At 44.8% G+C, this 27076-nt stretch overlaps 1 protein-coding gene across 2 annotated transcripts in view; it reads right to left on the bottom strand.

The window, feature by feature from the left end:
• The window catches only part of LOC144682828 (PC3-like endoprotease variant B), an 898333-nt gene that overhangs the window by 469283 nt on the left and 401974 nt on the right, over nucleotides 1-27076 (bottom strand). For both annotated transcript variants that reach the window (XM_078545597.1, XM_078545598.1), the window contains exon 5: nucleotides 22956-23071. In XM_078545597.1, coding sequence (XP_078401723.1) covers nucleotides 22956-23071 — 116 coding nt within the window. The remainder of the gene's footprint in view (nucleotides 1-22955; nucleotides 23072-27076) is intronic.

The following is a 27076-nucleotide window of genomic DNA, read 5'->3' on the forward strand; positions in this document are numbered from 1 at the left end:
GCAGAAAGCCTGCTAGAGATATGAGGGCTATACTTGCAGTTCCTCTTGGGCTGCAAAATGACAGGGACATGGAGCACAGGCAGCATGGAGGGGAAGCGGAGTGTACAGAGGGAGAAGGTTGGAGGGTTCTACCCACTGAGGGTCTTCAGGGAACACTTCTCCATCAAAGCTTGGAGCAATAGCTGAGGTTCCAATATTCAGAAAGGAGTCGGGCACTGAACAAGGTGAGGCTGGCACTGCCAGTGGCCACTGCCAATGGATGCGCTCCATTTTTGTGCATGTGGTTCCTTCCAGAATGGAGCAGGCAACATAGCCAAACAGAGTGGGGACTTCAGCATCTTCTCCCTTATGGGCATGTGGCTTTGCCAGGGCAGCAGGATTCCTAGTCGTGTAGGGAAGCATTGACTGCATGCATGTGGCTCCACCAGTCTCACAGTAAACAGGGAGATGTGCTGGAACCACAAGGCAACCACTCCATCAACATGTAGTTATATGCAACCAAACACAGAACATCATGTTGATGAATACCCGCTATCCTGACAGCTGCTATGATGCCATCATCCTAAGGGAGTCAGCTATTCCCCCACTCGATCTTTGGACCACCTTGACAAACTAGAGGCTAATTGTTGTGTGAAAAAGGCTACCCTCTATATCACTGGATCACGACTCCCCTTTCCACTGAACCCTATAACAAAAACAGAAAATGCTGGAAAAACTCAGCAGGTCTGACAGCATCTGTGGAGAGAAAAACACAGTTAATGTTTCGAGTCCGAATGGCTCTTTTTCAGAGCGGACTCGAAACGTTAACTCTGTTTTTCTCTCCACAGATGCTGTTAGACCTGCTGAGTTTTTCTGGCATTTTCTGTTTTTGTTTCAGATTTCCAGCATCCGCAATATTTTGCTTTTAACCTGTAATGATAGCTGTACAACAACATGCAACACCATGGAGCAAACCATTGATGTCCTAAAGCAAAGATTCTCCTGCTAGGACTCTGCTTGTGGATGGGGGCAGTACTCAGCAGAGTGAATGTCCAAGTTCATAGTAGCCTGCTGTGTCCTTCAGAACTCCACTGTCATGAGAATGCAGCCTTTGCGATCAGGCATTCGGAGGCCAACTGTGGTGGGGTCGGAGGAGGAGAGAGAGGCATCCAGAAGCCCTTCGATTCAGACAGGATATCCATGAACAGCTAATAGGACTCTGATTCCCATATAACGTCACCCCAACATCACCATTGCTCCACAAGTTCCCAGCCTTTCCCAACATACCACCATAGCATCTCCTGACTAAAGCCCTGAAATGAAAGCCAATAACAAAAAAACTGTAACAACTTTATCTACCAGCTCATCCAAAAACACATACAAAACAGAATTATTTCACCCATGTGCATCCCCTTAGTATCCATCTTGCTGGTGTCTTTGTCTGGTTTAGTGCTCTGATGCAATGCTACACCAATGGCCTCAGCATGGCTGGGGTGAAGCTGCTGAGTTTCTCTGGGAGAGATGCAGATGGCCTTTCAGGAAACACTTGAGCTCTCTTGGCCTTTAGGGTCCAGCTTCGGACAGCACCTCTACATGGAGGTAGCAGCCTGGGATCAGCTGGCTGAGGGGCAACAGCAAAGGCAATGGTGAATTAGCAGGGGTGGGAGCACGAATACTGTCATCCTGAGAGAGGACGGCAGGTTTGTGTGCCACAGAACCACTGGCATTCCCTTGGGACACAGTCTCAGCAGTCCTAGTAATCTGTTGGATCACAAAGTGTTAGACTTCTGCAAAAGCCTGCAAACCACTTTGAGCATTGGTATCTGCAGTGATGAAGGCAGCTGTCTGAGCTGCGTGGCATCAAGAGTGGATCTTCTAACCTTGGTTTGAGCTTCTGCTCCAGCACTGAGCCTTTGGGCAGCTTCTGCCTGTGTTGCAGTGGAAGCTGAGAAAACAGCCATCAGAAGCTGCATCACAGATGGGCCAGCAAGTGGAGTCATGGAGTGGACCACCACTTCCATACTGGACAAACTCTAAACCCTGCACAAAGCCATGTGCCCAGTTACAGCCAGACTTTTCTATGCTCCTTGACAGTGGTATCAGACTCTGTGGCAGGCCTGTCAATACATCAAGCACCTCAGTGTACATTTTGGTGTGTGTGCTCATCAGCTCTCTCCTGTATGACACTCCATCAAAGTCCTCATCTGAGTTCCCTGCAGGTGAACTCATCTGCCACCTCAGCTTCTGGCGATCTGGCAGATGAACTGCCCCTTTCCTCCTACCTTAGCTGCAGCCCATTTGTGCTTGGTCACTTACTATGTGCCATTCCACCTCTATACTATCCTCTAAGGTATGTAAAGTACCATTATCTGAGCTTGTGGCTATAAGTGTCACTTCAAGTAGGGGTGTTTCTTCATCAGAGATCTGGTTCTGCTTCCACCCTTCTTCATGAGGCTGCAGTGATTGGCCAGGCAACAGTTCCTTGATAGATGACCTTGACTACTCTTGTGAGGTCATTCAACTCCTTGCAGCATAGTTGCCAGGTCTTCAGAGCCAGACTCCAGAAATAAGCCCACTAACCACCTGTCCCATTCTCTTCTCAGGGCATGCCTTAAGGGTCTCCTGACCCACCACAGAAACAAAGATTCTCGCCTCTTTTTCACTTCCTGTACTAATACCTTTAGCACCACATCGGAAAACCTAGGAGCCCTCTCTCTTGCTTGTCACTCCATTTTCTGTGCTTCTCTTTGTAGAAAATTACTTCACAGACAATCTACAACAGCTTTTGTATAATGAGTGCAGCTCCACATTAATAGCAGCAGGCTAGCTAGGCACACTGTTTGGCCCTCTGTTGAGCATAAAGGCAGTCAGCAGTGCATTTGGTACTAGGTTGCATGCTGAAATCAATGAAATGAGAGGCATTATATCTGGCAGCCTCACCACCTGGTATGGGCACCCCCACTACTGCTAAAGGGCCTCAAATGGCCCAAGAGAATGCGGATCACCTGACACTACACCGCGGTGAGTAAAATACCAATGGTAGCTGGTTGGCAATGGGCACAGCACCCGGCACCATCCCTCCTGACGTTACGGCACCTTCCCCCCAACCACCATCCCCCCATCACTGCCTCCCAGCCTGCTGACCGGCAGGTGTAAAATTCCAGCCATGTATTTCCGACTTCAAGCAGCAAACCTTGATGGAAGGGTGGATTGAGGATAGAGCTGAGAAATTGTGACTCCAATGCTCCTTGATCTGCATGTATTTCAAATGCAGCTCCCTACAGAGAGTGTGATATTGGTGAATTTATCTTTATATGCCATAAATTGGTTGGACTTATGCAAAAATGGGAATATCATCCTTTACATTGGGTGGCTGAATGATATGTGCTGTAATTGAATACAGCCATCTAATGGCCAGAAACAGAATGCAAATAAATCCCACCATGTGATCTGAAATATTTTGGAATAAAGCTTGAGACATACTGCAGACAGTTTGTGGACTAATGTTTAAATTGACTACAAACCATTCTAAGCAGTCGGATAGAAACAACATTAATCACAGGGATGCATAAGTCCAACTGTTACGCTTGCAGCTAATAGAAATAGCCAACTTACGTTTCAGATTTTAGAGATAGAAAAATCTATACCGGAGACTCAGGTCAAAAAAGAATCAAAAGACTAGTCTGGGCCAAAGCTAAATTTTTTCTTTTAATGTTTCCATCTGTTCTGATTAGGGGAAATACTTCCTTATGATATAAACATTTATAAGATTTCATACCCTTCCCAGACTATCACATCAGTGAAATCATCCCTTCATCTGTAATGTCTACATAAATGGATTCCACCCAAAAGTGAAGGAAGTTAGCAAATCCAAACTGAGAGTGTAAGATCTATTAGGATGCAAACACAGGGTGTTCTTGGAAAAAATAATAGCCTCAAGTCAGAATTGTCATGATATGCAATATGTGTAGTGGAGGCCTGTAGGACTTAGAAGGAAGGACTGTAATTGAGGAATTTAACACCAGACACCACATTCTAAAACAGCAAACTAGGAGTAAACATTCTGGATCCTAAGAACTTAATAATGATTTGAGAGTTAAATCAGGAAAAGTAATCTTCAAGGATTAATGTTATGTACAGTCAAGTCAACGAAGGGCTAATAACTTAGGCTAGATGCATTAGGAAGTTTTAATTTTAGTCGGAAGAAAGGTTCAAATAATTCAGTTTGCAAGTAATAAACTTGGTTAGGACTGATTTATGCAAGACTGGATCAAATCTACAAATTGAAGTCAGTTTGTTAGCTTCACACATATAATATTGAGGATATTCAGAATTAAACTGATATTCTTATGTGTGACAAAGTCTCAATGTTTTGATAATCTGAAGGTCATTGAAACTGAAAAAAAAACAGTAATCTGTAAGCATGCTTTGCTCATTCCACTTCTAACACATCTATTGGGATGTCAGTTAGCTCAGCTGCAGAATCATGCCAACAACATGGGTTCAATTCCCATACCAGTGTAATAGTTCATGGAGGCCTGCTTCCTCACCTTGCCCCACACTTGTGGAGTAGTGCCCCTCAAGCAATATATAACCAATTGTCTCTCTCTAGTGGAGAGAGGTGCCTATGGTCCTTAGTGGACGATGGCTAATTACCTGGCTTTGCTTATTGGCCAAAAGTTATATTAAAAATGGCAATCCAAGTATTGAGAGTGCATTTCAGCTGACAGCAATGAAATTCAAAGCCTAAAATTGCTCTGTGTTTTATTATATTAAATGTCTGATACATAGAGCACATTTCGTCTTAAGTGTCACATTTACTTTCTACAAGACATTTCAACTCTCATTCTGTTGACGACACCCCTATTGTTATAAAATACTATTTCCGCTGACTCAGTATGAGCAACACCACAGGATGCTGATTACATATTAAAAGTTTTGCGTGTATCGCACACTTCCTATAAGTGTCACATTTATTTTCTGTAACATTTTCTCTGTCACACTTTGTTGATTACATCATTACTGTAAATTAGTGTCCTCCAATTCATCACAAACAATACCATAGGCAACCTGCTAATCATTATAAAATAAATTTCAGAGTAACTTGCACAGGAGAAAACCTACAGATATTTGCAAATTTAGAGGCATAACTGTGTATAAGCTAACATCTTCCCAAACCCAAGCCATTATTACATAAGTTCATTATCACTATAATAAATTATCCACAGTCATCTCCACTACCCTCTGCCAATTAAATCATTTTTATCACATGGGAGTTCCCTCATTATGTCCTTCTCTTCAAATCTTATCTACAACCATATTTCAACTGTGCCATTCACTATGCTACCATTTCTAAAGAAATATTTCATTCAAACATTACTATTATTTTATTGTCTATTTTTCAGAAGAATATTTAAAAGGGGTTGGGATTTTGTTATTCAACACATAATTGATTACAGCTGCAGTTACTTCCAAATTTTATAGCTGAATAGCTACTCAGTGACATTTTGGGCAACAACACAAGATTCTCATGATACTTCATTTCAGATCCTGTAAGACTAGTCTTGTATAACATGTGTATAGTCAAAATACTATTGTCTAAGTATTTATCAAGCACCTGGTCAAAATGAAGCAAAATTATACTGTATATGCCTTTGAAATTAATAAACAGTGGATAAACCTGAGAGGAAGATAATTGCATTTTGATTACTGCATCATTAATCAATAATGGTTCCTGATTATTTTAGTGTGACAATATATAATCATTGCATTTTAATTATCATTTGCATTTTGTTTAAAAACTCCCACCATGTAATGTCCTCAAATTTACAATGACAATTTTAGTTTCTTTTTAATAAATGCACAAGATGACTAAGTAAATGCCTTAACATTCTTACTATAGTGACTCCAATTAATCCAATACATTTTATTCACATAATACAAAAAAGTAAGCTCACATAAAACCAAGTCAAACATAGCAATGAGGAAATGAGATGGAAATGGAAAGCTACAGACAAAAAAATGTTTGGCAGAAGCCAAGTTCAATTCCTGCTGGGGGCAAGTAGGTTCTACTAATACTAAACAGATACTTCCAGTCAACACAGTACAGCTGGAATGTCCTTGGAGAGACTCGATTTTTTTGTTTGCCACCATTTGTCATCTCCTGTTCCCAGAGATCAACAATTTTCAGCATACAGATCAATATTCTCTTAGCTCAGACCTAATCTAAAGAGAGTTTCCCTGTGTTTCACCTTGGCTTACACCTAAAGACAGACTCGCTCTTTTCTACAATAATTTTGCTGGTGTGTGACAGCAATTTTTCATCCTTTGGTCAAAATTGGTGACAAAAGAGGGAATTATGGTTGCTGACATATCAAATGATAGATTTGACACATGGCATGCTGAGCTGGGAGTATTCACGTGCCAAAGTAGAAAGACAGATAAGCAGCCTAATAGCTCTCCTGACATTGCTGTTTTTAAAAAAAAAACACAAAACACTGAATAGTTTTTTGTAACTTTCTCAGGAAAGCAGAGGAAACTGGGGCCTTTTGGGCCAAAGCGAGTGTTTCCCTCGGCTCCGAATGACCAATTTAACTCTCCTTCTGTCGGCATGGCATGGTAATCAATGAATCTGGTTAAGAAATATTAACAAATAAAATCAGCAAGAGTGGAACAGATGGGACTTGGAAATAAAGTGGGCAATTTCTGAACAACATTGCTGAATATGGCTTCAGAGGCTGCAATAAAACCAACATCACATTTTAAACAGATCTTAATATGTTACCATGATCAACGTATTTGATCATTCCTATTAAGTAACTGTGGTGCAATGACACAAAGGATCTTTTTATCACCGTGGTTGAAGTAAATTATTTCTTACAAAAGCCAGTGTCAGGTTGGAGATACAAGGCTTGTTAGTTTGGTACTGGGGCAGAAATAGTGGCCTGTGTACCACAGGGCATAGCTCCAGGCCTAGGCTCAAGTTACATCTTTACACACAAAAGCTTCTTTCAGAATCTAAACTAACAAAACAAGGAAGATTTTTTTTAAAATTCCTGCATGGCTTCCTTCATAGCATGTGTTCACGTTTAAAATCCTGACCTCTGGTGCAGTGGCTTTCCACGAAAAGCTCATTTTTAAAAAGTACAGTTTTTATCAATGTTCTAAAGCACTCTTAAGTTGCATCATTTTATATCATCTGGTGTAAATGTTATAAATATGAACTACAACATAACACTGACAGTGGTTTCCAACTTTTAATTTGAAATTTTATAACATTCATTTCACAGGTAGATATAGCAAAATTCTGAGAATGCAGTCTAATTTTGAATGACAGTGATCCTTAAAGGAACCACGGCGACAAAACAAAGTGCTGTGATTGACAAATTTATCTCTGAACAAAGTGAATGCAAGTCCTATTTTCCACTGGGGTACAATACCCAAATAATGTCTTCAGCTTTGTATTTGATAATATTATGGTTCAACTGATAATTTTTACATTATCAGGAAATGTATAAATTAAATTATTTACCCCAGTCTTTCTCAAACACTGTAAAGGGAGAATTTCAATTTAGCAATTATGATTAATTGAGATGTAAATGGTATTGGTAATTACTTGCAGTCAAACTGATTAACTGTTCTGATAGTGTGCCCCTTTAAGCATGAGCACCCCAAGCTACCTCTCTATGTCCTTTGGACTGAACTGATCTTTCACACCTACTTCCCATATAAGAACGCAGCATAGCCATGGGGGAGGGGGTAGTTTAGGCCATTAATGCCTCCTTCAGATTATATGTCAGCATTTGTCACATCAGTCCCCCAGAATGTTTGATACTACTTGCTGATTTATTAAGTTAGTGGCTGTCTATTCGTAACTGCAATAATAGAATCAGTACATTTTTAAAAACTCCTTGACAGACAATTTTATTTTGGAGTTGGGGGTGGGGATGTGACCCTGAGTATCACCTTCATATAGCTTTAATAACTAGCATGGGGTGGTAGTAATTATTGATATTAACCATTAGTTTGTTGGCAGCTCTGAGAAATAACAATCTAGCTGGTGTCTTAAATTTAAGCCTATGCAAACTGTGGTAAAAACATACTAATATGACTGTAGAACAAATGTTAAGAGCTGCATTATTAACGTAACACTAACCAGGTGCTTTAAAAATAAATACCAAATATACAAGGCTAAACAAAAAATAAAAGATCCTGTCTGATCTTTTCTTCATTCTTCCATGTTCTCTCTTTTTTGTTATTTTAACCTGAATAAAATTTATTTTCTATTCAATCTGACTAATTTATTTCAATCCTTTTAATACTCAAAATACATTTTCAGCAGCACGAGTATCTGTTTTCTACTCTGTAATTGGGGAGGGGGAAGATGCGGGGTGGAGGTCCTGCTGTCTTCCCAACTCCCCATGATCAGGCTCTGAGTGGGAAAGGTGGAGGGAGGCCTTCCCAATTGGAGTCCAATTGAAGCCCTTAAGTAATCACTTTAGAGCCACTTAAGGGTCTCACCCCGCCACTGCTGGGATTCAAACAGCAGGAGGTCTAGGAACTCACCATCCATGAAGGTCACCTAGCAAGCCCTGTTAGATTTGCCTGCAGTCTAATAAGGGGGAAGGAGGGACCTTGTACTCAGGTACTCTGTACCTGATTGAGGGGCCGGCATAGGGATGCACGTGGCCCATGGAAAGCCTCCCTCCTGTCCATGGATCTCCCCCACTGCCGGTGCCACCTCCAACGCCTGCTACCCCCATCCCTCCCACATTTACCTTTCTCCAGTATAAATCCCTGACAATGGCCCAAGTGCAGTACCGAAGGTGGGCCACTGCTTCCTGTGGCGCTGCCGGTACTGGAGAACTGCCAGCCTCTGACTGGCCACAGCTCTCAGGGCAGGGCTTAGGGGCTTGATTTGGTGGGAGATCCAATACTGTCCAGGTAAGTGCCTGATTGCCTTGGAATAGCATCAGGCTTCCCAGAGGTAACTGATATCCCAGTGGGGGCGGGCTGCCCATCACCAACATTAAATTTCACCCAACGTTTGAGGAAAATTATCTAACGTATGATGTTCACTATTTCAACACAGGCACGAATTGGTTTGTTTTACATTTGCTAATGCCTTAGCTAAATTGGCAGACAAAGACTCATCATATAAAAATACCAAGTGTAAAGCAACTAGTGGCCAGCAATAATTCTGAACTGTTGTGTTTTATAAGTGGTTTTTAAGCTCGTAATATTGAATGTGCCATCTCATAAAGGTTATATATCACCGAGTCACATTTATCGTAACAGAATGGACTCCAGAACATAGAAACATAGTAAGCCATTTTGCCTTTATCAAGATAGAAGGGACTCGAGGCTATTCTGCCATTCAATAAGACCTTGGCTGATTCGTAACCTAACTCCATATACCAGCTTTGCCCCATATTCCTTAATGCCCTTGGATAACAAAAATCTATCACTCATTTAAAATTTACAATTGATCTAGCATCAATTGCTGTTTGCAGGAGAGAGTTCCAAACTTCTACCGCCCTTTGCATTTGAAGTATTTCCTAATTTTGCTCCTAATTTTTAACAATGCCCTAGAGCACCAACCAGCAGAAATAATTTCTAATTATCTACCCTATCTATTTCCTCTAATATTTTGAAACCTTTGATAAAATAGCCCCTTAATCTTCCAAATTGCAGCTCTCATTTGTGTAATCTGTCCTTGTAATTTAATCCTTGGAGTCCAGGTATCATTCTGCTAAGCCTACTGTTATGACTGGTGCAGTTAGTAAAGCGGAGTTATTTAAAAATCCCAGAGGAAAGCTTTAAACAACTGTCATAACCTATAATTTTAAGTGTTATGTTTGAGTTGCGACTCTAAATTCAGGAATCAGATCACCATTTCTCGAGGCCTTACATTAAACTGATTGAAACATTTTATTAATTTACACAGGTTAAAATATATACACATGGCCACAAATTACTACTATCATAACTTTTAACAAATTCCCAAACTAATCTCCATTAAGGCAACAGCAACCCATAGACTTAACCAAACACCAGGCAAAGCATTTTCACCTCACAAATTCAAAATGAGGTTCTTTTCACTGTGGAGCCTGTTGGAGAAAGGTGGAGGCTTACAGGTGCCTTTTGATCTCACATTGCCTCTGCTCACCCAAAAACTGCTGAAGTTATACCTACCAACACCGATTGAATTCAAATTCTCATTGTCTCACCAGCATCTTTGAACTTCACCTTTTAACAATGAACCCCCATTCGTTGTCCCAATTTTATTAGCAGTTTAAACATATTGCTTGGTATCTGCTAGAAAGGCGTCAAGTTTTCACCCCACTTCTTGAATGCTCTATTCAAGAAATGCAAATATACATTATCTCTCTTCCATATCAAAACTAACACACATCAAAGCACCCAGACTAGCTGACTTTAATCCAATTAAGACACAGCCACAGACTAAACCTCTATTTTAAAAGGAAAATATTTTCCAAAATGCTATATACATTAATAGCTTCATGACACCTACACTGTACTCCCTCAAGGCAAATATATCCTTCTCAGGCTGTGGTGTCCAGAATTGCTCACAGCATTCCAGATGTGATCTAACCATGGCTTTGTAAGCTGAAGAATAACTTCTAGCCCCTCATATTCTAATTATAAAGGCCAGCACTTTATCAGCCTTTTTGATTATTTTCTGTACTTGTTCGTGGCATTTTAATAATCCATGTACTTGGACCATGTTACAATTATGAAGTTTATAAGATTATTATATTATGGGACTGCAGCTTTAAATTTAGGGTGGGTGAAGGGGGTCATGTGACCTGCTCTGCTGTCTACCAGACAGTAAGCTCAGGTGGTTTGATTGTTAGAAATCAAAGGAAGGCTTAGATTGTTTTACTGAGAAGAAACTGCAAGTATTTAAGCTTAGAGGCAATCGCAGCAGTCTGAGTTTACAAAGAGAAGTATTTGAGTCTCCCAAAGTCCCAGAAAGGTGTTGTTGGTATATGGGTTGTGAAAAGTTGTGAGGTAAACTCCCCATTTACTTCTAAGATGAAAAGGAGTTAGGATAATGGATAGCTAATTAGCACTTCTGCTTGGATGCAAGGTTAATTTGTTTCACATTGCCATGGGGAAGAGGGCAAAGGAAGTCATTTGTGAGATCAGTAGAGAGAAAAGGCTGTTTGGCTCTGATAGCTACAACAGCTGTATGCAGAAAGGAGACAGCCTCTAGTCAAAGAGACGCATCCTGCTGACATTCAAAGATTTCTGGAGATTTGTCCTGGCACAGCTGGGGGAAAGGAGTAGGTGGGGGCAGAGAGAAGAAGAAACAGGCTTTACTGATGGTGCTTTCCCTGAAGGCTGAGGAAAGTGCCTGGAGATGCTCACTTAAAGTTACTACTTGGTGAAATGGGGATATGGGAACCCATTGGAGGCTGGGAGTAACTGTGGACTGCTTAATTCTATAATTCCATGGGGAGTGCAATGTGTGATAAGCATAAAAGACCTCACTGTTGTTTAAAGTATAAGTTGTCTACAAAAGGAAAGTAGTGTTTAGTCAAAAGTGCTTTTGGTAATTTGTTACAGTAAAAGTTTTAAAATGTGAAATCTTGCCATGACATTCTTTCAGCTAGTAACTGGAAGTTCGAGTTCCTTTTTAAAAATTACCGGTCCCATGGAGATCCTAACAATCCCCAAGTCTCTTTGGGCCTCCACTTTTTCTATTCTTTTACCGTTTAGAAAGTACTCTGTCTAGATGCCAAGTGGATGACCTCACATTTGCTTACAATGAAGTCCATTTGCCACAATTTCTCCCATTCACTTAATCTATTAACATTTCTTTGTAATTTTATTCATCATCTACACTGCTTACAACGCTGCCTCTCCTTGTGTCTTTGGCAAAGTTGGATTTGTGGCTTTCTAGCCCATCGACTAAGTTGTTAATAAATTTTGTGACTAGTTAAGGCTTCTGCACAGATTCTTGTAGGACATCAATAGTCATATCCTGTTAACTAGAGTACCAGTCATTAACCTTAGTCTCCATCTCCTGCTACTCAGCCAATTTTGTGACTAGGTCAACAGCTTGTCTTCAATTCCATGAGCTTCAATTTTAGTTAACAGTCTCTTATGAGGAACTTTATCAAATGCCTTTGGAAGTTCATATAAATAACATTCCCCTGTTTACAACTGTAGCCACCTCTTCAAAAAATTCAGTCAGATTCACAAGGCATGACCTACCCAATGCAAATCCATGCTGGCTTTCTCTGATCAGCTGAAAATTTTCAAGGTGTTCAATTTCCCCACAACAGTGTTAGGCCACCTGGTCCATAATTTCCAGTTTTACCTCTATGACCTTTCATAAATAGCAGAGTCATGTGCAATTTTCCAATCTATTGGATCATTAAACTGATTGGAAATCCCTTGGTGCTCAATGGCAAAAAAGAGCAAACAATAGGTTAAGATTGGGTAACAGATATTAGAAATATTGGTTTGATATGTCTGCCAATAACAATGCTATATTTTCATTAATATCCTTATACTGGTTTCCTTGGTTAGGCATCAAAGTAGTTCTGCTTCTCTTCTAGTTTTTTTTTTATATTGTATTATAACTAGTGAGACTGTCAGCATGGAGTTAACTTCGGCATAACTGTTGGTCAGCTAGTATTGTGTGTTTGTAAATTTTGGCAACTGAGTTGAGACTATGCTGAATTCAGGCCCAGGTTCCAGAAGTAAAAAGACAAGGCCCAGGCCTTCCGGTCAGCAGCAATGCCTGTGAAGTTTACTGCACCCAACTATATTGTGCATTTGCAGCCAGGACGTTCGATCTCACCTGCAGCAGAAATGGGCCGGTGCAGCCTCTTCAGGGCAAGCCCGGCAAGCACAGAAGAAGATGGATGAAGAGAGAACATGTCCCCTTTTCACAACAGTAGCTGCCACATTCAGGTAAAGCTTTTAAAGTAGCAAGTCTTTGGGTGGGTTAGTGAGTGGATGAGTGAGTGTGTGAGTGGGGTGAGTGAGTGTGTGAGTGGGGTGAGTGAGTGTGTGAGTGGGGTGGGTGTGTGAGTGGGGGGGGGTGAGTGTGTGAGTGGGGGGGGTGAGTGTGTGAGTGGGGCGGGTGGGTGGGTGGGGGGGTGAGTGTGTGAGTGGGGCGGGTGGGTGGGTGGGGGGGTGAGTGTGTGAGTGGGGGGGGGTGGTGGGTGGGTGGGTGAGTGAGTGTGTGAGTTGGGAGGTGGGTGAGTGAGTGTGTGAGTGGGGGGGTGGGTGAGTGAGTGTGTGAGTGGGGGAGGTGGGGGGGTGGGTGAGTGGGGGAGGTGGGGGGGTGGGTGAGTGGGGGAGGTGGGGGGGTGGGTGAGTGGGGGAGGTGGGGGGGTGGGTGAGTGGGGGAGGTGGGGGGGTGGGTGAGTGTGTGAGTGGGGGGGTGGGTGAGTGTGTGAGGTGGGTGGGTGGGTGAGTGTGTGAGTGGGGGGGGTGGGTGGGTGTGTGGGTGTGTCAGTGGGGGGGGTGGGTGGATGGGTGAGTGTGTGAGTGGGGGGGTGGGTGAGTGTGTGAGTGGGGGGGGTGTGAGTGGGGGGGGCGAGTGTGTGGGTGAGTGGGGAGGGAGGGTGGGTGGGTGTGTGGGTGGGGAGGGTGGGGGTGGGGAGGGTGGGTGAGTGGGGGTGGGGAGGGTGGGTGAGTGGGGAGGGTGGGTGTGTGAGTGAGTGTGAGAGTGGGGTGGGTGAGGGGGTGGGTGGGTGAGTGAGCGTGTGAGTGGGGTGGGTGGGTGGGTGAGTGTGTGAGTGGGGTGGGTGAGTGTGTGAGTGGGGTGAGTGGGGTGGGTGGGTGGGTGAGTGTGTGAGTGGGGTGGGTGGGTGGGTGAGTGGGTGAGTGGGGTGGGTGGGTGGGTGGGTGAGTGGGGTGGGTGGGTGGGTGGGTGAGTGTGTGAGTGGGGTGGGTGGGTGGGTGAGTGTGTGAGTGGGGTGGGTGAGTGTGTGAGTGGGGTGGGTGGGTGGGTGAGTGTGTGAGTGGGGTGGGTGAGTGAGTGAGTGGGGTGGGGGGTGGGTGAGTGAGTGTGAGAGTGAGGTGGGGGGTGGGTGGGTGAGTGGGTGAGTGTGAGAGTAGGGTGGGGGGTGGGTGAGTGAGTGTGAGAGTGGGGTGGGGGTGGGTGAGTGAGTGTGAGAGTGGGGTGGGTGAGTGAGTGTGAGAGTGGGGTGGGTGAGTGAGTGTGTGAGTGGGGTGGCTGAGTGAGTGTGTGAGTGGGGTGGCTGAGTGAGTGTGTGAGTGGGGTGGGTGTGTGAGTGTGTGAGTAGGGTGGGTGTGTGAGTGGGTGGGTGAGTGAGTGTGTGAGTGGGGTGGGTGTGTGAGTGGGTGGGTGAGTGAGTGTGTGAGTGGGGTGGGTGGGTGAGTGAGTGTGTGAGTGGGGTGGGTGGGTGAGTGAGTGTGTGAGTGGGGTGGGTGGGTGAGTGAGTGTGTGAGTGGGGTGGGTGAGTGAGTGAGTGTGTGAGTGGGGTGGGTGAGTGAGTGTGTGAGTGGGGTGGGTGTGTGAGTGGGGTGGGTGTGTGAGTGGGGTGGGTGTGTGAGTGGGGTGGGTGTGTGAGTGGGGTGGGTGTGTGAGTGGGGTGGGTGTGTGAGTGGGGTGGGTGTGTGAGTGGGGTGGGTGTGTGAGTGGGGTGGGTGTGTGAGTGGGGTGGGTGTGTGAGTGGGGTGGGTGTGTGAGTGGGGTGGGTGTGTGAGTGGGGTGGGTGTGTGAGTGGGGTGGGTGTGTGAGTGGGGTGGGTGTGTGAGTGGGGTGGGTGTGTGAGTGGGGTGGGTGTGTGAGTGTGTGAGTGGGGTGGGTGAGTGAGTGTGAGAGTGGGGTGGGTGAGTGAGTGTGAGAGTAGGGTGGGTGAGTGAGTGTGAGAGTAGGGTGGGTGAGTGAGTGTGAGAGTGGGGTGGGTGAGTGAGTGTGAGAGTGGGGTGGGTGAGTGAGTGTGAGAGTGGGGTGGGTGAGTGAGTGTGAGAGTGGGGTGGGTGAGTGAGTGTGAGAGTGGGGTGGGTGAGTGAGTGTGAGAGTGGGGTGGGTGAGTGAGTGTGAGAGTGGGGTGGGTGAGTGAGTGTGAGAGTGGGGTGGGTGAGTGAGTGTGAGAGTAGGGTGGGTGAGTGAGTGTGAGAGTGGGGTGGGTGAGTGAGTGTGAGAGTGGGGTGGGTGAGTGAGTGTGAGAGTGGGGTGGGTGAGTGAGTGTGAGAGTGGGGTGGGTGAGTGAGTGTGAGAGTGGGGTGGGTGAGTGAGTGTGAGAGTGGGGTGGGTGAGTGAGTGTGAGAGTGGGGTGGGTGAGTGAGTGTGAGAGTGGGGTGGGTGAGTGAGTGTGTGAGTAGGGTGGGTGTGTGAGTAGGGTGGGTGTGTGAGTGTGTGAGTGGGGTGGGTGTGTGAGTGGGTGGGTGAGTGAGTGTGTGAGTGGGGTGGGTGGGTGAGTGAGTGTGTGAGTGGGGTGGGTGGGTGAGTGAGTGTGTGAGTGGGGTGGGTGAGTGAGTGAGTGTGTGAGTGGGGTGGGTGAGTGAGTGTGTGAGTGGGTTGGGTGTGTGAGTGGGGTGGGTGTGTGAGTGGGGTGGGTGTGTGAGTGGGGTGGGTGTGTGAGTGGGGTGGGTGTGTGAGTGGGGTGGGTGTGTGAGTGGGGTGGGTGTGTGAGTGGGGTGGGTGTGTGAGTGGGGTGGGTGTGTGAGTGGGGTGGGTGTGTGAGTGGGTGAGTGGGGTGGGTGGGTGGGTGAGTGGGGTGGGTGAGTGGGTGAGTGGGGTGGGTGAGTGAGTGTGAGAGTGGGGTGGGTGAGTGAGTGTGAGAGTAGGGTGGGTGAGTGAGTGTGAGAGTGGGGTGGGTGAGTGAGTGTGAGAGTGGGGTGGGTGAGTGAGTGTGAGAGTGGGGTGGGTGAGTGAGTGTGAGAGTGGGGTGGGTGAGTGAGTGTGAGAGTGGGGTGGGTGAGTGAGTGTGAGAGTGGGGTGGGTGAGTGAGTGTGAGAGTGGGGTGGGTGAGTGAGTGTGAGAGTGGGGTGGGTGAGTGAGTGTGAGAGTGGGGTGGGTGAGTGAGTGTGAGAGTGGGGTGGGTGAGTGAGTGTGAGAGTGGGGTGGGTGAGTGAGTGTGAGAGTGGGGTGGGTGAGTGAGTGTGAGAGTGGGGTGGGTGAGTGAGTGTGAGAGTGGGGTGGGTGAGTGAGTGTGAGAGTGGGGTGGGTGAGTGAGTGTGAGAGTGGGGTGGGTGAGTGAGTGTGAGAGTGGGGTGGGTGAGTGAGTGTGAGAGTGGGGTGGGTGAGTGAGTGTGAGAGTGGGGTGGGTGAGTGAGTGTGAGAGTGGGGTGGGTGAGTGAGTGTGAGAGTGGGGTGGGTGAGTGAGTGTGAGAGTGGGGTGGGTGAGTGAGTGTGAGAGTGGGGTGGGTGAGTGAGTGTGAGAGTGGGGTGGGTGAGTGAGTGTGAGAGTGGGGTGGGTGAGTGAGTGTGAGAGTGGGGTGGGTGAGGGAGTGTGAGAGTGGGGTGGGTGAGTGAGTGTGAGAGTGGGGTGGGGGTGGGTGAGTGAGTGTGAGAGTGGGGTGGGGGTGGGTGAGTGAGTGTGAGAGTGGGGTGGGGGTGGGTGAGTGAGTGTGAGAGTGGGGTGGGGGTGGGTGAGTGAGTGTGAGAGTGGGGTGGGGGTGGGTGAGTGAGTGTGAGAGTGGGGTGGGGGTGGGTGAGTGAGTGAGAGAGAGTAGGGAGGGTGGTGGGTGGGTGAGTGGGGAGGGAGTGTGAGTGTGTGAGTGTGTGAGTGTGTGAGTGTGTGAGTGTGTGAGTGTGTGAGTGTGTGAGTGTGTGAGTGTGTGAGTGTGTGAGTGTGGTGGGTAAGTGAGTGCGTGAGTGAATGCAGTGGGTGAGTGAGTGGGTGGGCGAGTGGGCAGGCAGGCGAGTGGGTGGGCGAGTGGGCAGGCGAGCGAGTGGGCGGGCGAGTGGGCGGGTGGGCAGGCGGGCGAGTGGGCGGGTGGTCAGGCGGGCGAGTGGGTGGGCGAGTGAACAGGCAGGCGAGTGAGCGGGCGGGTGGGTGAGTGGGCGGACGAGTGAGTGAATGTGAGCGAGTGGATGTGAGTGAGTAGGTGAGTGAGTGAGTGTGCGAGTGAGTGAGTGGGTGGATGTGAGTGAGTGAGTGGGTGAGTGAGTGAGTAGTTGGGTGCATGGATGGGTGAGTGAGTGGGTGGATGTGTTGATGAGTGGGTGGATGAGCGAGTGGGTGGATGAGCGAGTGGGTAGATGAGCGAGTGGGTGGATGAGCGAGTGGGTAGATGAGTGTGTGGGTGGATGAGTCCGTGGATGGATAAGTGAGTGGTTGGGGGTAGTGGTTGAGTGATTGAATGAGTGAGTGAGTGACTGGGTAAGTGGGTGGGCTGGTGATTGGGTGGGTGGTTGGTTGAGTTGGCAAGCGGATGGGTTCAAGTGGGCGCGTGGTTTGAGTGGGTGGGTTGATAGGTGAGTGGGCGGGCGGTTGACTGAGTGGATGGGTGGCTGAGTGAGTAAGCGGGTGGGTGGGTGAATGGATGAGTGAGTGGGTGGGTTGGTAGGTAGGTGGATGGATGGGTGACTGGGTCAGCAGTCAGATTTGGGGTAGTCAAGTTGGGGGGTAGTGAGGTCGGGAGGCAGTTGGATTAGGGAGGGTTGTCTGGTGAGGGGTTGCAGTCGGGTCAGGTGGGTAGTCTTGTCGGTGGGTATTTAGGTTGGGTCAGGGGCTAGTCAGTTAGAGGGTGGTCGAGTCGTGTGTTGGTTGGGTCAGGTCAGGTTGGGATTGTTGGGGGGGTTGTCGGTTGTGATGTTCAGTTCTGCTGGTTAGTCTCTGAATTACACCAAAGATTAAATTTGTGTAACATTTCCAGGCTAAATATCCAGGTAAGTCCTATGTATCTGGCGCAAGTTTCTGCCCTGGGTTAAGTATCGGAGACACTCACAGAGGGCCCGGGCAGCACAAATCAGCTCATTGATGTTTAAACTTTTCACCAATTCCAGTGCTTATGTGCACGGCAGGACTTCCACAAAGTCCTGATGCACAACACAGGCTTAAGTCCAGATTTCACTACTCCAGAAGATTAGGGTCAATATCTAACTTATTCCTGCACCCAGTCCCCTGCTGTGCTGCAGCTAAATGCAGGCCAATTCAAGAACATAGCTGGGTGCCTTGAAACCTCCAAAAGTGCATTGTTTCTGAGAGCTTGCCTTTGTAATTCAACCTGACTGGTGTGTAGACAACTTCTTGCCAATGTGTTTTTATCTTACTCTTTGTGTTCCTGGCTGCTGATTGCAGGATCCCTTGATGACTGTGGATTCCATCAAGAGTTGAGGGGAAAGTGGGTTAAAAAAAGGGGAGGGATCAGGAAGAATCTGTTCTCCCACATTGCGAATCATCTGTCTTGTTCGCCAATACTGAATGGAACCAATAGTGACCATCGAGACATCTGGAACCCAGATCACTCCAATTTCTGGGCTAGTGACCAAACAACCCTGAAGATGTCATGTAACTTTAAAAGATTGAAATTAAATTAAATTAAATTGGGGAAAACGCATTGCCCAATTTCTGCAACTGCAGTATTTTAAAATTTTTATTAATATTATGTGTTCAAATAAAGTGCTTTAACAACATTAAGAAAAATTAATCCTGAGATGTGGGCATCGCTGGCTAGGCCAGCATTTATTGCCCTTGTTCGGAGGGCATTTAAGAGGCAACTACATTGCTGTGGGTCTGGAGTCACATGTAGGGGCAGCAGATTTCCTTCCCCAAAGGATATTAATGAATCAGATGGGTTTTCACAACAATTGGCAATGGTCATCATGAGACTTCTATTAAAGATTTTTTTTATATTGAATTCAAATTCCACCATCTACCTTGGCAGGATTTGAACCCAGGTCCCCAGAGAATTACCCTGGGGCTCTGGGTTACTAGTACAGCGACAATACCACTATGCCATTGCCTCCCTGGTATTATCAATAAGATCTTATTAAAATGTCAAAATCTCCTGCTTAAAAAGACCTCAAATATGCCAATAATTCTTCTTGTGGCTTAGTACTAAGCATCATAATTGATTATTCATGAACTATGGAAGTTTTAAACATGTGTGACCACACAATTATATTTATATGATGTGAAAGTGTTTGTCAACATAAAAATTTGCTTAAAATTTAGTATGAATTTTGCTCCATCCTAACAGTTACTGTAAGAAAATATAATTTAATTTTTCATATTCAACTTTGCCATCCAAGCACCTTATTCATTTGAACATGGTCTGCTGAGGTAATGTTGCTAAAAACATTCATGATACAATCTCTACTGTCAGCATAAAATGCTTACTGCAATAAATACAACTTTTAAAAAAGATGTGAAACTTGTATATGTTAATGTTCAGAGGTATTTGCTATACTCATACAAGGGGCACTGGAAGTTAGTATGCAGGCTCAACAGGCTGTAAGGTCTACTCCTGCTCCTATTTCATATTTACTTATCAGCTCCACATGGGTGTGGCGATAATATGAATGTGATGTTCCTTATGGCCAGAATTTTGCCCTTGTCGGGCGGATGCAGCGGGAGCGGGCGGGGGCGGTCAGGAAGCTGACCGCCGCCTGCGATTGGCTCCACACTGCGATTTCATGCTGGCCCACCTTGCGTGGATCGCGAGTGGGAGTGCTGAGCGCTGCCTGTGCGGGCAGGAGAAGGAGGGAGAGCTGGGCCTGGCGTGCAGTTCATGCATGCGCGCGAAAGAGCGCTTCAATCTCCCTGAAGTACGGAGCTGCCCCAGGGAGATTGAAGCGCTTTTTTAAAAAATTAATAAAGATTATAAAAAAATTTAATAAAACAAGGCCCCTCATGTGGCTGTGTCACATGAGATGGGACATGTTTTTAATTTTAAAATAAAGTTTTTATTTAATTTGTATTAGCTTTAGGAAGCCTCATCCTGCTCGTGGATGAGGTTTCCTAAAAAATGTAAAGGCCGCTTGGCCTTTTCGCCTGTCCGCCAACCATTAGGTTGGATGGGCAGTGTAAATTTCAAGTTAATAAGCTTGTTAATGGCCTTAATAGGCCTTTCAATTATCGGTGGCCGCGCAGCCAAATCCAGCACGCACCTGCCGAACGAAATATCGAGCGAGGATGACGTCTGGATGCACACCCGACGTCATCGCACGTCATATTATGTTCGTGTGTGTCGGGCGCACGCCCGCACGCTAAATGTAAAATTCTGGCCTATGTTTTTATAATTCTGAATATCCAACCTTTATTAAACAAACATTTTTTAAAATTTTCTGCATATATATTTAACAAAGGCTAATTTAAAAAAAACATACTTATCCTTTCATAGGATTTGGGCATTGCTGGCTAGAGCAGCATTTATTGCTCATCCCTAATTGCCCTTGAGAAGGTGGTGCTGAGCCGCCTCCTTGAACCACTGCAGTCCATGTGGTATAGGTACACCCACAGCACTGTGAGGGAGGGAGTTCCAGTATTTAGACCCAGTGACATTGAAGGAACAGGGATATAGTTCCAGGTCTGGATGGTGTGTGGCTTGGAGGGAGACTTGCAGGTCGTGGTGTTCCCATCCATCTCCTGCCTTTGTCCTTCTAGGTGATAGAGGTCGTGGGTTTGGAAGATGCTGTCGAAGGAGCCTTGGTGCCTTGCTGCAGTGCATCTTGTAAATGGTACACACTGCTGCCACTGTGCAAGGTGGTGGATGGGGTGCCAATCAAGTGGTGTCAAGCTTCTTGAGTGTTGTTGGAGCTGCACTCATCCAGGTAAGTGGAGAGTATTGCCTCACACTCCTGACTTGTGCCTTGTAGGTGGTGGACAGGTTTGGGGAGTAAGGAGGTGAGTTACTCGCCACAGAATTCCTGGCCTCTGACCTGCTCTTGTAGCCATGGTATTTATTTGGCTAGTCCAGTTCAGTTTCTGGTCATAGCATTCTCTATTCTAAATATGTTGGAGAAAGTTTGATTAGGCCAGTTAGTGAGCATGAGGATCAAGATACACCATCACCCTGCAGCTAGTTCAGTTGAACCAGGCAGCATGCAAACTCTGTGCTGTCTGCTCATCAACATAATTGTGGTTTGCAGCCCAACATGAAACACGCTGCTGGCTGGCTGCACATTCAGCAGGGATCCAGGTGTGTGCGTGTCTAGCACAACATAAAGCTAAGCTGCGCTTCTAAACGGTAGCCTGCCCTCCTTAAAGGGGAAATGCTCTCAGGCTGGTGCAGTAATGTCAAGATTATGTCTGGTAATGGAGCAACAGGCTACACAGAGGGCACCCAGCTTCACTGACATGGCACTGGAGGCCTTACTCCTGGAGGTCAGGAGGGGGACAGAGGCCATGGCCAGGAATTTTTGGATGTCGGGGTTTTCAGCCTTACCACCTAAAATATTGGTGGGGAACGCATCGCTGCTGATACTGGCTGCGCTGCAGCCATTTAATACTCAACGGAGCGTTAATTGGCTAAGATCAAGACTTCCACTCCCATCTGAGGAGGACATCTTGCCTTGGAGAAATGCCGGCTAATCCATTTGGCCAGCAGCTCTGTTAACCCAGCAGCACCGTTTGGCCGGTGGCTAGTTTCATACTGTCCGTTCTTTCACAGCGGTTGGTTAACACAATGCTCACAGAATTGTTCAGAATTATATTCTTTCACAATTTTAAATGTCAGGGTGACATCTTCCCATACTCTCACATTGTAGCTTAAAATATTTGGTATCAAGGAATAATGAAGCTAAGATATGCAGTGGCATACACCATGCATTCTTTCCCAGCCTGCTTAAAAATTGAGCTTCATCTGTTATGGAGGTCAGGTGAAGAACAGGTGAAGGAGAACACCAGAAGCTAGGGCAAAAAACTTGCAATTGCACAACTTTTATATATACCTTCAAATTTAAAAATGTAGTAATGCCCCCTATAGGTGGTTCAGAGCTAAGATTTTTTTTCAACATTTCATACTGAGTTTAATAAGCACAATGTTCAAATGGTTAAAACAATCTGGGTGGTGTTAAATTAATCTGTATTACTGCAGGGAACAACTTCTTCATCACTTAGATTAGGTATTATATCAGTTTAATTTTTCTGTTATGTGAAAATATTTTTCACCGATGACTAGTCTGGAACATTTACTTTAATTGCACATACAATTCTCTTTAGTTTTAGATGCACAGGGTTTTTGGCTGCCACAGAAGACCGCAAATTTAAAGATTGCAAAATGTTTAAGGACTTCAGTTAGCAGTTTACATATTGTAAACTATATAAATCAGCAAATGAAGGTTAAGCTGCACAAATATAACAGGAAATTAATATCTGAGTTGTACAAAGCACCAGGAAACACATATGACATGTACATACAGCAAACACGGGTTGTAATCTGTAACAACCCCATGCATCAATCATAAGATGCATTGGTACATTAATTAAAGTTATGCTGGGGCCTTAGCGAGCTTGATTCATAAAAAAAATATTTACTGAAAGTAGTATTTGAGTATTCGGAAAACATTTAATATGAAATTTAACTGAGTTGAAAAAATTAGTCCTCATTAAAGGGAAATAAAATGTTTACATGGATGATTAAATAAGCAGTTTCACCACATTAATATCACAAAGTGTAATGCAAAAATAAAATAAAATTCAAGCGGAATATTTTGTGATTAATTAATTAGGAAATGCTTTCTCTTTCAATTGTTTATGCCTGCTTGGTAAGGATAGATACCATCAACAAAGTGTCAAAGATTGTATAAAAGTTAAGCTTGTGTTTATTTGCTAACCATAATGCAGTTTTGATTATACAAGATGGATCACTCCTGAATTCAAACATTTATCTGAGCCCATGTGTATGTACAACCACTCATAGCTTGCATGTTTGCATGTATAGCCAACCCCCTTGTATCTATATATGCATATGTGCACATTCTGTTGTATCTGTGCTCTCAGGAACTCATAAGTAGATTGTGTTTCAAGGGTTAATTCAAGAAGAAATTAATAAACTGGTGATGCAGTGCTTACCAGTTCCCACTGTGCAGGCCACAAAGGGTCATTAAACTGAAGTGGCTTTCCTTTTTTATTTTCTGAGTTCATTACATTGAAGATTGCTTTAGGGATAACATCTTTCTTCTCTTGCTCTGGAAACCACACAGAAAGATCAGTCACTTCTTATTTTGTAATTTACATTTAGCAAAAAATGAATTTCCCAATTAATCGTTAAAACATTTGAAGGAAATGATACAACAAATCTGCTGACATTAAAATTCCCCAGAACTTAAAAAATACAATTCTCTTGCCACACACATGCATACAAAATAAATTTCTTTGGCAATATAAGCTAGGAATGGCACGGTGTCTTGTCGTTGTACAAATGTTTAATATCTTGGTATCAATTCCCTGCCAGCTGTTTTAATAGGTAGTTAACCATTTTGTTATAAAAGTTTCATTCTTTTGGGACAAAATTAACAGTCATTTGGACCGGTGTGGATTAGCTAAGGAAAGTCAGCGCAGATTTGTTAAGGCAAGTTATGTTTAGCTAACAACTGAGGTTTTTGATGAGGTAACTGGAAGAGTTGATGAAAGCAATCTGGTGGATGTATATGGTCTTCCAAAATGTCTTTGATAAAGTGCCACTTGATATACTTGTCAGTAAAGTTAAAGTTCATGGAAAAAAGGGACAGTGGCAGCATGGATATGAAATTGGTTAGAGAGTAATGCTGATTCGTTGTTTTTTGGACTGGAATTCCCTGGGGATCCAATAACTTGGACTTGGGTGGGTAGGGCATAATTTCAAAATTTGCAGGTGACACAAAACTTGGAAGTGTAGTATTAATTGTGTGCAGTTGGTGGGTATTAATTGGTGTTTCAGTGGAGCCCATATAAAGAGACACAAATTAAAGCAGTGGTTCTTGTGTTAGGAAGTGTACGCTTGCGAATTATAATTCTGTAAATAAATATGTGTAAAGATTGGCTCCAGTTCTAACTTTCACCCACTGGCTTGCTGCAATAGAACATGTAGCAGAGGATGGTCATCTAAAAGGTGCAGGTTTGAAGCAAAGAAAAAATTCAGACAGAAAACTACATTTCTAATAGCCATTGTGAAAAATGGCAGAAAGCAAGTGTAAATTGTCCAGGTATGTTCACCCACCAATGTTTGCTGAGTCTGAAACACAGGATCAGTGAAAGAATGCAGTGATATGTGGACATGGGTTACGTCCCTACCAAAGAGGAAACAAGGTGTCAAACCCTGCCAGGAGCAAAATCAGAAGTATTTTGTGGGTTAGATACCCATCAGTTGGATAATCATGACGGTTTGAGCCTTTTATTAGAGTTCTTATGAAATTTACAAGAAAGATACTCTGTTAGATGGCAATGAGGAAGAACAGAAAAGTGAGGAAGATGGTCACAGATTCCTAGAGGACTTAGAACAAGCTGGTGGAATGGTTGGGCATGTGTCAGATGAAATTTAACCCAGAGAAGTGTGGAGTAATATATTTTCTGTGGAAGAAAGAGCAGAGAGTAAGCTAAGCTGTATAATTTGTAAGGGGTGAGGGAGCAGAGAGAACTTGGAGTATATGTGCACAAAATGTTGAAGGTGGCAGGGCAGCTTGAGAAAGCACTTAAAAAAGCATAAGGAATCCTCGGTATTAGAAATAGAGCCATAAAGTATTGAAGGAAGGAAGTTGTGGTGAACATTATTAAAACACTGGTTCAGCCTCAGCTGGAGTACTGTATCCAATTCCAGGCACCACACTTTAAGGAGGATGTGAAGGTTGTAGAGGATGCAAAATATTTCATTAGAATCTTTCCAGGAATGATAGACTTCAGTCACGTGGATAGATTGGAGAAGTTGGGTTGTTTTCCTTGGAGCAGAAGAGATTTGACAGAAGTGTCCAAAATCATGAGGGATCCTAGTTGGAGAAGATAAAGAGAAACGTCTCCTTTGGCAGAAGGAGCGAGAACCAAAGGACACAGATTTAAAGGAATTGCCTAAACATCCAAAGGCAACATGAGGAAATTGTTTTTGTAGCAAGTGGATAGGATCTGGAATGCACTGCCTGTGAGTGTGGTGGAGGCAGATTCAATCATGGCTTTCAAAAGGGAATTAGTTAAGCATTTGAAGGGGAAAAGAAATGCAGGATTACAGAGAAAGAATGGGAGTGAGAACATAAGAACTTAAGAAACATTAGGACATAAGAAATAGGAGCAGGAATAAGCCATTCGGCCCCTTAAACTTGCTCCACCATTCAATAAGATCATGGCTGATCTGGTTATGACCTTAACTCCACTCTCCTGCATGCCCCTCAATGTGCTTCCTTGCTCTTGTAGAGAGCCAGCACGAACTCAATGAGGTGAATGGCCTCCTTCTGCGCTCTGGTCATTTTATGATTCTGAATCAGAGGGGAGAATTTGATACAAGCACGCGCAATGTTCATTCGACAAAGTCGCACAATGGAATTTCCAGAGTTCGATTACAGAGTGTCAAATATGTAGAAACCTGCTGGCACAGGGTTTTAATTTTAAAAAAGTGTCACAGCACAAGTTCAATTGTTTTACATTTCGCCTACCCAGTGTTTTTAATGGAAATATCCATTTATATGGCAAAGCCTCTAACTGAAGTCTTTCAGATAAACAAAGGTCTTGCAACAGCTGTGAAAGCTAATTTATCTTCTTGTTGAGAGCAGAGGTTGGGAACTCCAATCCGCCAGACTTTGGAGTTTCCGTGCAAGTATGGACCAGGAGCAGGCTGCGCAGGTGTAATTCAGCATTTTAACTTCTTTGGGCCAAGGACGAGCCCAGAGCATCTGCCCAGAAAGAAAAATGGCACAAAACCCTGGGTCATGTGATGGTGAGCGGAGCACTATTGCAACGGAAAGTCCTAGGAAAGGGACTGGAAGTGGTCCCACAAGAAGAGTCCCAGACAGGGGACAGGAAGCGGTCCCAGTTAAGTTTAAAAAGAGAAAAGCATTAAAAAATGCTGCGGTTAACAGACTTTAAGTGAAAAGGGCTCAGGATAAGCCCTAGCAATCGAAGAGGGCAGCAGGAGGTTGATGACTCCATGTTGTGGGCTGCTGGGGTGAAGGAACCCCTTTGGAGCAGTTGTACTCTGCACAGTGTGGCCACAGAACTAAGGTTGTGTGAGTTGGTGATTGAGTGCACAGTCAGGAACTCATGGGAATGGAGTCTCAGGAGATGAGATTGAAATGCTGTAAGGAAGGCTGTTGCTGAGGCCATCCAATTTGGAGCAACCTTTGAAGAGAATTCCAAGACAAGGTCTTTGAAGGTGAAGGCTGGAATCCCTTGTGAGAGAGACAGAGTCTCTACAAGATTGGTTGACTCACAGTGTCCACTGACGTCTGGGTGGGTTTTTGAAAAATCCGTTGAAACTGTCTTGCTTGCATCTGCTATTAAGTATGCAGTGTGATGTGTTCAACTACAGTTTGTCTGTTAACTCACATGTACCTCATATTTACCCTGAATGTTAGAGTGTAAGATAGATACTATAAATTGTTTTACCTTTCTGACCTTGTATAGTGAAGTTTATTTTTGTTTGTTCAAAACCTGTGAAATCTTGTGGCTTTATTCTCTTAACAGATGTCTTTAATCTCAAACTTTATCTACTTTAAACAAGAAGTTATTAGTCCCTAACCAAATCTTACCAAAAACTTGGGGTTCAGGTCTTGAATCATAAAATAGGGTAGAATTTTGAGGTTGTTGGGCAGGCGCAGTGGGCAGGCGTGGTGGGCAGGCCTGGGAGTGGCCAGCAAATGGCCCGCTCGAACCCCAGCCTCAATTTCACGCTGGTTGGCCAATTAACGGCTAGCCAGCGTGAAAGACACACTGAACGGCTCAGCGCTGCCAGGGTGGAGGTGGGAGGAGGGTGAGCGCTGAAGTCAGTGTGGGGAGGGGGAGCGTGCAATGAAAGCTCCCTGAAGGCAGAGAGCTGCCTCAGGGAGTTGAAGAATTTAAAACCATCAAATAAAGATTTTAAAATGCAGAAAAAAATGTATACACATCGGACTCACTCACCTAAACATATAGGGCTGAATTTTTCCATCGGTGTGCAGGGGGCAGGGCCCGCTCGCCGACACGGGATGACGTCGGGGGGAACTCCCGATGTCATTCTGCCCTATTTAAATATT

The sequence above is a fragment of the Cetorhinus maximus genome, chromosome 7 (assembly GCF_964194155.1).
Source record: "Cetorhinus maximus chromosome 7, sCetMax3.hap1.1, whole genome shotgun sequence".
Lineage (NCBI taxonomy): Eukaryota > Metazoa > Chordata > Chondrichthyes > Lamniformes > Cetorhinidae > Cetorhinus > Cetorhinus maximus.